The sequence below is a fragment of the Scyliorhinus torazame genome, chromosome 30 (assembly GCF_047496885.1).
Source record: "Scyliorhinus torazame isolate Kashiwa2021f chromosome 30, sScyTor2.1, whole genome shotgun sequence".
Lineage (NCBI taxonomy): Eukaryota > Metazoa > Chordata > Chondrichthyes > Carcharhiniformes > Scyliorhinidae > Scyliorhinus > Scyliorhinus torazame.
The window spans coordinates 34,814,860-34,828,873 of NC_092736.1; the positions used below are offsets into that span (position 1 = coordinate 34,814,860).

The window sequence follows — 14,014 nt, forward strand, 5'->3', positions numbered from 1 at the left end:
AGTCTAGAAAAGAGGACCTGTTTAGAGATTATAAAGAGCTAGGATTCAAATTAAAAAACAGGTTTTCAAGGGTCATAATCTCCGGATTACTGCCCGAGCCACGTGGAAATTGGCATAGGGAGGCAAGAATAAGGGAAGTTAACACGTGGCTGAAAGAGTGGTGTGGGAAAGAGGGGTTCCTTTTCATGGGACACTGGCATCAGATTTGGGACAGGGGGGACCTATACCGTTGGGATGGTCTCCACCTGAACCGAGCTGGGACCAGTGTTCTGGCGAAAAGAGTAAATAGGCTGGTCAATAGGACTTTAAACTAGAGATTGGGGGGGAAGGGAAAGTCAGGGAACCAAGAGGTGAAGTAATCAGTGGGAAGCGTAGCTGCTTAGGAATACAAAAAAGCACGAAAAGACAGAACTCAGGAGAAGTTACGATAGTCCCCATCCCACAAAATATGACACAGTGTATGGAAAGGCTCAGTAAACCAAGGTCCACCACACTAAGAAAACAAAAAGGGACGGTCAATAGAGAACTAAAGGTGCTATATTTAAATGCGCGCAGTGTACGGAACAAGGTAGATGAGCTTGTGGGCCAGATTGTGACTGGCAGGTATGATGTGGTAGGCATCACAGAGACGTGGTTGCAGGGGGTTCAGGACTGGCATTTAAACATCCAGGGATTCACAACCTATCGAAAAGACAGAGAGCTGGGCAGAGGGGGCGGGGTTGCCTTGTTAATTAGGAATGAAATTAAATCAATAGCAATAAACGACATAGGGTCAGATGATGTGGAGTCTGTGTGGGTAGAGTTGAGGAACCACAAAGGCAAAAAACCCATAATGGGAGTTATGTACAGGCCTCCTAACAGTGGTCAGGACCAGGGGCACAAAATGCACCACGCAATAGAAAGTGCATGTCAGAAAGGCAAGGTCACAGTGATCATGGGGAACTTCAATATGCAGGTGGACTGGGTAAATAATGCTGCCAGTGGACCCAAGGAAAGGGAATTCATTGAATGTTTACAGGAGGGCTTTTTGGAACAGCTTGTGATGGAGCCCACGAGGGGACAGGCCATTCTGGACTTAGTGTTATGTAATGAGCCAGACTTGATTAAAGATCTTAAAGTAAAGGAACACTTAGGAGGCAGTGATCATAATATGGTAGAATTCAATCTCCAATTTGAAAGAAAGAAGGTAGAATCAGATGTAAAGGTGTTACAGTTAAATAAAGGTAACTACAGGGGCATGAGGGAGGAACTGTCGAAAATCGACTGGGAGCAGAGCCTAGTGGGAAAGACAGTAGAACAGCAATGGCAGGAGTTTCTGGGAGTAATTGAGGACACAGTACAGAGGTTCATCCCAAAGAAAAGAAAGGTTATCAGAGGGGGGATTATGCAGCCATGGCTGACAAAGGAAGTTAGGGAATGCACCAAAGCAAAAGAGAAAGCCTATAATGTGGCAAAGAGTAGTGGGAAGTCAGAAGATTGGGAAGGCTACAAAAACAAACAGAGGATAACAAAGATAGAAATAAGGAAAGAGAGGATCAAATATGAAGGTAGGCTAGCCAGTAACATTAGGAATGATAGTAAAAGTTTCTTTAAATACATTAAAAACAAACGGGAGGCAAAAGTAGACATTGGGCCGCTCCAAAATGACACTGGTAATCTAGTGATGGGAGACAAGGAAATAGCTGAGGAACTAAATAAGTACTTTGCGTCAGTCTTCACAGTAGAAGACATGAGTAATATCCCAACAATTCAGGAGAGTCAGGGGGCAGAGTTGAATATGGTAGCCATCACAAATGAGAAAGTGCTAGAGAAACTAAGAGGTCTAAAAATTGATAAATCTCCGGGTCCTGATGGGCTACATCCTAGAGTTCTAAAGGAGATAGCTGAAGAAATAGTGGAGGCGTTAGTTATGATCTTTCAAAAAGTCACTGGAGTCAGGGAAAGTCCCAGAGGATTGGAAAATCGCTGTTGTAACCCCCCTGTTCAAGAAGGGAACAAGGAAAAAGATGGAAAATTATAGGCCAATTAGCCTAACCTCGGTTGTTGGCAAGATTCTAGAATCCATTGTTAAGGATGAGATTTCTAAATTCTTGGAAGTGCAGGGTCGGATTAGGACAAGACAGCATGGATTTAGTAAGGGGAGGTCGTGCCTGACAAACATAGCCCTTCAGCCCTCGATGTTGCGCCGACCTGTGAAACCACTCTAAAGCCCATTTACACTATTCCCTTATCGTCCATATGTCTATCCAATGACCATTTGAATGCCCTTAGTGTTGGCGAGTCCACTACTGTTGCAGGCAGGGCATTCCACACCCTTACTACTCTCGGAGTAAAGAACCTACCTCTGACATCTCCTGTTAGAGTTCTTTGAAGAGATAACAAATAGGTTAGACGAAGGAGAGCCAATGGATGTTATCTATCTTGACTTCCAAAAGGCCTTTGATAAGGTGCCTCACGGGAGACTGCTGAGTAAAATAAAGGCCCATGGTATTCGAGGCAAGGTACTAACATGGATTGACGATTGGCTGTCAAGCAGAAGGCAGAGAGTTGGGATAAAAGGTTCTTTTTCGGAATGGCAACCGGTGATGAGTGGTGTCCCGCAGGGTTCAGTGTTGGGGCCACAGCTGTTCTCTTTATATATTAACGATCTAGATGACGGGACTGGGGGCATTCTGGCTAAGTTTGCCGATGATACAAAGATAGGTGGAGGGGCAGGTAGTATGGAGGAGGTGGGGAGGCTGCAGAAAGATTTAGACAGTTTAGGGGAGTGATCCAAGAAATGGCTGATGAAATTCAACGTGGGCAAGTGCAAGGTCTTGCACTTTGGAAAAAGGAATAGAGGCATGGACTATTTTCTAAACGGTGACAAAATTCATAATGCTGAAGTGCAAAGGGACTTGGGAGTCCTAGTCCAGGATTCTCTAAAGGTAAACTGGCAGGTTGAGTCCGTAATTAAGAAAGCAAATGCAGTGTTGTCATTTATCTCAAGAGGCTTAGAATATAAAAGCAGGGATGTACTTCTGAAGCTAGTTAGGCCTCATTTAGAATACTGTGAGCAATTTTGGGCCCCACACCTCAGGAAGGACATACTGGCACTGGAGCGGGTCCAGCGGAGAGTCACACGGATGATCCCAGGAATGGTAGGCCTAACATACGATGAACGTCTGAGGATCCTGGGATTATATTCACTGGAGTTTAGGAGGTTGAGGGGAGATCTAATAGAAACTTACAAGATAATGAATGGCTTAGATAGGGTGGACGTAGGGAAGTTGTTTCCATTAGCAGGGGAGACCAGAACCCGGGGGCACAGCCTTAGAGTAAAAGGGAGTCACTTTAGAACAGAGATGAGGAGAAATTTCTTCAGCCAGAGAGTGGTGGGTCTGTGGAATTCATTGCCACAGAGGGCGGTGGAGGCCGGGACGCTGAGTGTCTTTAAGACAGAAGTTGATAAATTCTTGATTTCTCGAGGAATTAATGGCTATGGAGAGAGAGCGGGTAAATGGAGTTGAAATCAGCCATGATTGAATGGTGGAGTGGACTCGATGGGTCGAATGGCCTTACTTCCGCTCCTATGTCTTATGGTCTTATGGACTAGACCCGAGGATTTTGAAAGAGATTGCTGTAGATGTGATGGGTGCATTGGATTTTCCCGATTCTGGGCCAATGTCCATGGATTGAAAGGCAGCAAACGTGATCTGATTATTCAGGAAAGGATGGAGAGAAGAAACAGGGGACCACAAGTCAGTTTACTTGACATCAAAAGGAGGGAAAATGCTAACTAACGAAGAGCAAAGTAACACTTTGAAAATCAGAATACGAGTAAGCAGAGTCAACTCGGATTTATGAAAGGGAAATTATATTTGTCAAATGCGTTACGGGATTTTCAGGTTGTAACCAGGACTGATGAAGGAAACCCAGTGGACATAGTATATTGGGATTTTGAAATAGTATTTGATAAAAAATGCTGTTACACAAAGTTAGGGATCACTGGTTCAGGGGCAGCACATCAGCATGGATTGTTTTCAGTCTGTTAACAGATTACTTCCGGTGGGCAGACTGCAATTTGAAGGGTACCACACAGATCAGCTAATTTAAATTAACTTGGATGTGGGAACAGAATGTAAAGTATCCAAGCTTGCCGATGATATTCAGGAAGGTGGGAAAGTCAGCTCGGAGGAGAAATGGAGACTGCAAAGGAACACAGACAATTGAAGTGGGCATGACCATGGCAGATGGAATATAATGTGGACAAGTGCGAAGTTCTCCACTTTTGAAGGAAAAACAGTAATGCAGAATGTTTTTTAAATGGTGCAAGACTGGAATGTTGATACTCGGAGGGACCTGGGTGTCACAGAGAGCAAGTTACAGCAAGCAATTAACAAAGCAAATGGTCTGGTTAGCCTTTCTTATAAAGTGGAAGAGTGAAAACGTCTCACTGCACGGATATTGGCAAGACTACACCTGGAGCAAGGTAGAATTTTGGTAACTTTATTCAGAGAAGAACATATCTGCTATGAACAGAGTGCAGCAAATGTCCACGAGTGGCTCCTGGTCCTATTGAGAGAGATTGAGTAGACTGAGCTGTATTCCCTGGAATTTGGAGGAACAAGTGTTGATCTTATTGAAACCTATAAAATTCTGAAGGGGTTTCCTCTCCCCGAGAAGCACAGAATGAGGGATCACGGTCTCAGAGTAAGATGTCAAACATTTAGGACCGAGGTGAAAATAAATTTAATGGACTTTTGGAATTCTCTACCGAGGGTATGTGGATACCCAGTTATTTAATATATTCAAGCCAAAGAAAGACGGATTTTTGAATACCAAAGGATTTAAAGTTGCGGTGATAATGCAGGACGGTCAAGATAATGCAGAGTAGCTCAGTCATGATGATACTGAATGATGAAACAGGTTTGAAACGCTGAATGGCCAACTCCTGCATGAAACTGAAGACTCAGTAAATGTGGCAATAATTACACAGGCACGCAACAGACTAAGAAAGGACATGCATTTAAAACCTGAACAGCATGATGACAAGGGGAACAAATTACACTAAAGAATGTAAGATGGAGCACAACTTTTCCCTTCCTGAAGCATACTATTCAATAGGTGAAAGAATTAGAATACACCCCATTTCCTCCAGAACTTGCGTGAAATTCTTGATCTGTGTCCAACAGCAGTTCGGTCTCAAAATCCAGCCTTGGTTTGCAACATGTAGCAAACATGAAAGGCTTCCCAAATCGAAATACGAGTAAGAGACTGACACAGTCAGGATAGTGATGTGTTCAAAACAAGCAGGTTTGTAAATAAGTTGTGAAAGAACTGAAAGTAGCACAATGTTGACTAGTTATGATTGGGTGTAGTCTATTAAAGGAATTGTAACCACCAGTGAAACTGGAACAGGGAAAGCACGAGTCCTAACAACTCCGAATGGATAAATGTGGCACAATGCATCTCAAAGCAAAAATGAAAATCACTGCATTGTGCATGTGAAATGGTGAGAAAAATCATACATGACTATTTTAGATCCTTCCTCTACAATGTTAGATACTCCACCTTAAATACAGCGTTAGACTTTTATTAAAGAGCTTGATCCCATTTATCTTGGTAATGTCAGAATGCAGTAATGGAGTGATTTATCACCGGAGTTCTATCCCAGGGCCCGAACTAATAATCCGGTGAATGCAAGTTTAAATCCCAACAAGTCAGCTTGAATATTAAACATGGTTACAAAAAACCTGAAAACATATAACGGTTACCAGTTAAAATAAAATAGCATCAGGCCCTCAGCTTGGTTGTAAAAACACAATTGATTCACAAAATTCATCAAGGAGGGAAAAAACCTGCTCTTCTAGAGTCATAGATGTTTACAGCAGGGAAACAGGCCCTTCGGCCCAGCTTGCCCGTGCCGCCCAGTTTCTATCACTAAGCTAATCCCACTTGCCCACGTTTAGCCCATATACCTCTGTACCCCCCCTGCCCATATAACGGTCTAACTGCTTTTTAAAAGACAAAATCATACCCGCCTCTGGCAGCCCCCATTCCAGACACTCACCACCCTCTGTGTGAAGAAATTCCCCCTCTGGTCTCTTTTGTATCTCTCCCCTCTCACCTTAAACCTATGCCCTCTAGTTCTAGACTTGTCTACCTTTGGGAAAATATGTTGACTATCTACCTTATTGATGCCCCTCATTATTTTATAGACCTCTATAAAATCAACCCTAAGCCTCCGACGCTCCAGGGAAAAAAGTCCCAGCCTATCCAGCCTCTCCTTATAGCTCAGACCATCAAGTCCTGGTAGCATCCTCGTAAATCTCTTCTTCACTCTTTCTAGTTGAACAATATCCTTCCTATAATAAGGGTGACCAGAACTGAACACCGTATTCCATGTGTGGTCTTACCAATGTCTTGTACAACTTCAACAAGACGTCCCAACTCCTGTATTCAATATTCTGACCAATGAAGCCTAGCATGCTGAATGCCTTCTTCACCACCCTGTCCACCTGCAACTCCACCTTCAAGGAGCTATGAACCTGTACTCCTAGATCTCTTTGTTCTGTAACTCTCCCCAACTCCCGACCATTAACTGAGTAGGTCTTGCCCTGATTTGATCTATCAAAATGCATCACTTCACATTTATCCAAATTAAACTCCAAATGAAATTCTAACCCAGCCTCTCTGTGTTACATTTGTACATATGTGAAACTCCAGGGACACACCATGATGATTGACTCTCAACTTCCCTTTGAAGTAAGCAAACCCCTCTCAGGTGTAGCAAACAGCCCAGCTTTACCACAGACTGAAGCAGTTTAGAAGGGAAATCTATCACCTTCTCAAAGCACCTTGGATCCAGCGGCCTGTAGGGCTCAGAGACTTTAACTCAGCCATTTCACTGTCCAAGGAGTACTCAATTAGGGTCACAGTCCACATGATATCAATCAGAATAAAATTGCACAGATCAAAACAAAGTGGTTATTTAATTTTAGCCTGAGCCCGCATGGACTAATACGCTGCTCATAATAACTAACACCTGTATCGAACAGCTTACCTTTTCATGTGTGGTCCTTGAGCCAACATCTGTAACTATGATATCTTTAAGTCGGGCAAAAACCTCTGTCTGCTTTGACTGCACAGATACAGATGCATCCATACCTGGAAAGTCATGTTGAAAGGCCATCATATAATCTCAAATTTTATATCAAGCTGGATTGTTTTATCACGGAAATAAGCTATTTATCCCTTCAAACCAGAACTATTCTAACTACCCATATTAGTAATTTAACAGTACAGTTAGAGAGCAATCGAAGCTACAATTAAAAAGAACAGTTTAAATGTGAAAAGACTGGAAGTATAATGGTCTGTAATCCGTAAACTAAAGCTTAGAAACAATAAAGGAGACATCAACTCGCTGTGTGAATTCTGTACCATTCATTTGAAGTTTAGATCTCGCAATGGGGCACCCACGATCTGTCAACATTTAATCTGATATAATCACATTGGCACATTTTTTTTAAATTCATTGTTGGGGTGTGGGCGTCTCTGGCTAGTCCAGCGTTTATTGCCCATCCCTAGTTGCCCTTCAGAAGGCGGTGGTGAGCTGCCTTCTTGAACTGCTGCAGTTCAGGGAGGGAGTTCCAGGATGTTTCCCCAGTGACAGTGAAGGAACAGCGATGTATTTCCAAGTCAGGATGGGGAGCGGCTTGGAGCGAAACCCTTGGTGGGGTTTCCCAGGTATCTGCTACCCTTGTCCTTCGAGATGGTAGTGGTCGTGGGTTTGGAAGGTGCTGTCTGAGGAACCTCGGTGAGTTACTGCAGTGCATCTTGTAGATGGTGCACACGGCTGCCACTGCATGTCTGTGGCGGACAGAGTGAATGTTTGTGGATGTGGAGCAATCAAGCGGGGCTGATTTGGATGATGTCGAGCTTCTTGAGTGTTGTTGGAGCTGCACTTCCCAGGTCCCGGTTTAGCTCAGTTGGCTGGACAGCTGGTTCGAGCTGGCCGACAGAGCGAGGCCGACAGAGCGAGGCCGACAGAGCGAGGCCGACAGAGCGAGGCCGACAGAGCGAGGCCGACAGAGCGAGGCCGACAGAGCGAGGCCGACAGAGCGAGGCCGACAGAGCGAGGCCGACAGAGCGAGGCCGACAGAGCGAGGCCGACAGAGCGAGGCCGACAGAGCGAGGCCGACAGAGCGAGGCCGACAGAGCGAGGCCGACAGAGCGGGTTCAATTTCCGTACCAGCTGAGGTTATTCATGAAGGCACCGCCTTCTCAACCTTGCTCCCCCTTGCCTGAGGTGTGGGTGATCCTCAGGTTAAATCACCACCAGACAGCTCTCTCCCTCCAAGGGGAAAGCAGCCTCTCGTCATCTGGGACAATGGCGACTTTACCTTACCTTTACTCATCCAGGCAACTGGAGTGTATTGCATTACTCTTGTGCCTTATAGATGGTTGACAGATGGGGAGATCAGGTGGTGAGTTACTCGCTGCAGGACTCCTAGCCTTTAATCTGCTTTTGTAGCCACAGTAATTATATGGCCAGTCCAGGTCAATTTCTGGCCAGGGGGCGATGCCAGGGGGCGATGCCAGGGGGCGATGCCAGGGGGCGATGCCAGGGGGCGATGCCAGGGGGCGATGCCAGGGGGCGATGCCAGGGGGCGATGCCAGGGGGCGATGCCAGGGGGCGATGCCAGGGGGCGATGCCAGGGGGCGATGCCAGGGGGCGATGCCAGGGGGCGATGCCAGGGGGCGATGCCAGGGGGCGATGCCAGGGGGCGATGCCAGGGGGCGATGCCAGGGGGCGATGCCAGGGGGCGATGCCAGGGGGCGATGCCAGGGGGCGATGCCAGGGGGCGATGCCAGGGGGCGATGCCAGGGGGCGATGCCAGGGGGCGATGCCAGGGGGCGATGCCAGGGGGCGATGCCAGGGGGCGATGCCAGGGGGCGATGCCAGGGGGCGATGCCAGGGGGCGATGCCAGGGGGCGATGCCAGGGGGCGATGCCAGGGGGCGATGCCAGGGGGCGATGCCAGGGGGCGATGGTTTGATTCTCTCTTTACACTTGTGTGGGCGTAAATGTTACTTGCCACTTGTTAGCCCAAGCCTGGATATTTTCCAGATCATGCTGCATTTGGACAGGGACTGCTTCAGTATCTGAACAGTCGAGAATGGTGCTGAACATTGTGCAGTCATCAGCGAACATCCCCACTTCGGACCTTATGATACAAAGGTCACTGATGAAGCAGCTGAAGATGGTTGGACCGAGGACATTACCCTGAGGAACTCCTGCAGTGATATCCTGGAACAGAGATGATTGACCTCCAACCACCAAAGCTATCTTTCCTTTGTGCCAGGTCTGACTCCAACCACTGGAGAGCTTTCCCCAATTCCCATTGCTTCCAGGGCTGCTGGATGCCAAACTGGGGAAAATGTTGCCTTAATGTCATGGGGCAGTCACTCCCACTTCCAGCATTCAGCACATTCCCGCCCAGAGACCCCTCCCCACGTCGGGCAGCATGGTCGGCACGGGCTTGGAGGGCCGAAGGGCCTGTTCCTGTGCTGTACATTTCTTTGTTCTTTGTTCCCGCCCAGAGACCCCTCCCCACGTTCCCGCCCACAGACCCCTCCCCACGATCCCACCCACAAACCCCTCACCACTCACAAACCCCTCCCCACGTTCCCGCCCAGAAACCCCTCCCCACGTTCCCGCCCAGAAACCCCTCCCACGTTCCCGCCCAGAAACCCCTCCCCACGTTCCCGCCCAGAAACCCCTCCCCACATTCCCGCCCAGAAACCCCTCCCCACGTTCCCACCCAGAAACCCCTCCCCACATTCCCGCCCAGAAACCCCTCCCACGTTCCCACCCAGAAACCCCTCACCACCCAGAAACCCCTCCCCGCCCAGAAACCCCTCACCGCATTTCTATCCAGAAACCTCTCCCAATGACATCCACAGACATTAGGTACGTAGCTATTAGGTTGTTTTACTGGTACCTAGCTTTATCCTGCAAATATAGCCAGTGTCCGCCTCTGAAAAAACTACAAATCACCTTTGCTTTACAGACAAGTCTGCCTTTGAATCCGGAGCTCAATATACTTTTGTTTACCTTGTATCTTGATATCAGCAATGCTGAAATCTTCATCACACACAACCATGTTCAATGCCCCTAGTTCAACAGAAAACTTCAGATCAAACACATCGACTGCCGTGTCTATAGATACTAAATACAAAAACATTGATTAATCAGTAAGTTGAAAGAATACAACCAAAAGTAACTGTTACAAATCACAACATATAAACTTGCGTATTTCGATCTAAATGCTGAATCTGACAACATTGATTTTTTTTTTTTTTTTTTAATTTATTTACGGGATGTTGGGGGTCACTGGTTAGGCCAACATTTAATGCCCATCATTGCATTTCAGAAGGTAGTGGCAAGTTGCCTTCTTGAACTGCTGCAGTCCCCGAGATCTACTTACACCCACTGTGCTGTTAGGGAGGGAGTTCCAGGATTTTGACCCAGCGACAGTGAAGGAACGGCCGATATATTTCCATGTCAGGATGGTGAATGGCTCAGAGGAGACTTGCAGGTGGTGGTGTCCCCATGTGTCTGCTGCCCTTGTCCTTCCAGATGGTAGTGGTCGTGGGTTTGGAAGGTGCTGCCTACGGAACCTTGGTGAGTTGCTGCAGTGCATCTTGTAGATGGTACACACGGCTGCCATTGTTCGTCAGTGGTGGAAAGGCTGAATGTTTATGGGTCGGGTGCCAATCAAGCAGGGCTGCTTTGTCCTGGATGGTTGTTGGAGCTGCACTTATCCAGGCAAGTGGAGAGTATTCCATTACACTCCTGACTTGTGCCTTGTAGATGAAGGACAGGCTTGGGGTGGGGGTGGGGGTCAGGAGGTGAGTTTCACGCCGCAGGATTCCCAGCCTATGAACTGCTCTGGTAGGCAGTATTTATATGGCTAATCCAGTTCAGTTGCCACATATGGCAAAAACTTACATTGATATTATGCCTCCAATGTAGTCAAGCATCTCAATAATAATCTTTATTAGTGTCACAAGTAGGCTTACATTACCACTGCAATGAAGTTACTGGGAAATCCCCGAGTCGCCACACTCCGGCGCCCGTTAAGGTACACAGAGGAAGACTTCAGAATGTCCAAATTACCTAATAGAACATCTCTTGGGATTTGAGAGAGAAACCGGAGCACCCGGAGGAAATCCACGCAGACACCAGGAGAACGTGCAGACTCCGCACAGATAGTGACCCAAGCCGGGAATCGAACCTGGGATCCTGGAGTTGTGATGCACCAGTCCTAACCACTGTGCATCGGACAAGGTTTGCAACAAAACAACCAACAGAGATTTGGACAGGTGACCAAGCAAATGAAGAGTGCTAGGTTTTTGACAGAGTCTTAAAACGAGTGATACAAATTTTAAAAGTTTACAAATGGCCGACAAAGATGCGCCATTTTACCATTACTTAGTAAAATGCAGTAAACTTATGGTAGTGAGGCATTACAGGTAAGCAGTGCAAACATCGGAGCAAAGTGGCAAAGCTTGGGTTCTCAGCTATGATTCTCAGTCTACAGAAGTTGCTGTTTAAGCCACATCATTTTGGGGAAGCAATGAGCAGGTAACAAAAGTTTCCCTATCGAGGAGGGGTTGGAGAAAGAGAGGGAGACACATCCAAGCTGCTGTGTGCACAGGGTTTGGAAAGTACTGACCGAGTTGGAAGCACATCACTCGCTTTAAGGTGATGTATGAGTAAGCAAAGAGAGAACGAGGGCAGCACGGTGGCACAGTGGTCACCACTGCTGCCTCACAGGACCAGGGATCCGCATTCAATTCCTGCCGTGGGTGACTGTCTGTGTGGAGTCTGCACTTTCTCCCGGTCTCTGCATGGGTTTCCACCGGGTGCCCCGCTTTCCTCCCACGGTCCAAAGATGTGCAGGTTGGGTGGACTGGTCACAGGAACATAGGTATTAAGAGCAGAGGTCGGCAATTCAGCCCCTCGAGCCTGTTCCGACGTGCAATCAGATCCTGGCTGATCTCTTCCTGGTCTCAAATACACCTCCCACCTGTTCCCCATTATCTCTTTAACCCGGTTTTAATAAATCAGAAATATATCTATCTCCTTCTTGAAACTATTTAATGACTCAGATTCCACCGCACTATGGGGCAACAAGTTCCACAAATTCATCACACTCAGTTCTAAATCTACCGCCTCTCACCCTACATCTGTGACGTCTCATTCCAGATTTCCCCACAAGGGGGAGCATTTGGTCTACATTTACTTTATCAACCCAGTTTAGTATTTATACACTCTGATCAGATCCCCTCTCATCCTTCTAAACTCGCGCAAATATAATCCCAAACTGTTTAATTTCTCCTCATATGTCAACCCTTTCATCCCCGCCATGCCAAATGGCTAAGTGTCCAAAGGTGTGCAGGTTAGGTGGTGTTGTGGGAATAGGGCAGGGAAACATGCCTCGGTGGGGTGTTCTTTCAGAGGGCTGGTGCAGGCCCGAAGGGCCAAAGGCCCTCCTTCTGTACTGTACGGATTCTATGAACGACAAATAGGAATTTACCCTCAATACTATTTCCTTAAAACTGTAAGAAAGGGAACCCAGCATTGCTGAGGTCATATTTATAATGTGGAGCTCAAATCGTAATTCTATCTGGAAGCAGATCGTCCACAATTATTTTCCCCATGAGCTTTAGATGGAAAGAGGAAAATGGCTCCACAATGCTGACCTGTATGCACGATACAGGCCAACATTCAAGGAAGTATGTTTCAAAGATGAATCACGTCTCATTGTAGATGATGTGATACCACTTTATAGGATGCTCTCATCAGAACATTATCCTGAAGATAATTCAGTCTGTAACTCCAAAATTACTGAACACAGGGAAGGATTGAGTAGCAACAGCAACTCAGTTTACAATCCACTATGGGGAAGAATTTCCCGATTCACAGCAGAATTTAGCAAACACTAAAGCCACATTTAGGTTTCACTCTCCGAAGCAACTTGCTCAAATCGTTCTCTAAACAACTTGAGCATTATTTCTGCGCAAATGAAGCAACAAAAAGGACTGCAGGATGGAAACTGAAAGTTTATGAAAAGCGCACACACGTGCACCGTGAATTCAAGGCACTATTCAGCCTCCCTTCTTACTGACCTACCTGCTTTTGACAAAGTCTCCTTCTCCAGGTCCGTGCTTGGTTTTGATTCACGATCCTTATCAATGTTACTTGATGGGAATACAGCGGCTATAAAGTTCATGGTCGCTAGCAAGGCTTGTGAATGCAGGATCAGATCAAGGGAAGAGAAGGCAACCTGGCGTCAAAACAAGGGATTTCATTATTTCACATGATTCCATTTGATGCCCAATTAAACTGCAGTATGACGTGAAAACAAGAGGAAGCGCCACACTACAAACATTTAAAAATAAGCTCCGGGTAGTGTACAGTGAATAATCCAATTTTACGTCAAATGCTCATTACATAAACGTTAGTCTTACAATTGGCGGTGGGAACCTGGGAAATCATAGAATCCCTACAGTGCAGAAGGAGGCCATTCTGCCCATCAAGACCGTACCAACCCTCTGAAAGAGCACCCTTCCTCAGCCCACTCCCCCCATTCTAAATTAATTCGTGAGAAAGCCCCTAAGAACAAAATCAATGGAATCGACACATCCAAACTTATAAAGGGTGCAGTACAAGAGTTCAAAACTACTTATTTTCAATGAACATATGAAGACTATTCTAGATTACGGAGTACAGAATTGGGGAACAAAGAACAAAGAAAAGTACAGCACAGGAACAGGCCCTTCGGCCCTCCAAGCCCGTGCCGACCATGCTGCCCGACTAAACTACAATCTTCTACACTTCCGGGGTCCGTATCCCTCTATTCCCATCCTATTCATGTATTTGTCAAGATGCCCCTTAAATGTCACTATCGTCCCTGCTTCCACCACCTCCTCCAGCAGCGAGTTCCAGGCACCCACTACCCTCT

At 46.6% G+C, this 14,014-nt stretch overlaps 1 protein-coding gene across 1 annotated transcript in view; it reads right to left on the bottom strand.

The window, feature by feature from the left end:
- vps13c (vacuolar protein sorting 13 homolog C) overlaps positions 1-14,014 on the bottom strand; it is a 473,104-nt gene that overhangs the window by 231,697 nt on the left and 227,393 nt on the right. The window contains 3 exon segments of the mRNA XM_072493103.1: positions 7,046-7,149; positions 10,099-10,212; positions 13,183-13,336. Coding sequence (XP_072349204.1) covers positions 7,046-7,149; positions 10,099-10,212; positions 13,183-13,336 — 372 coding nt within the window.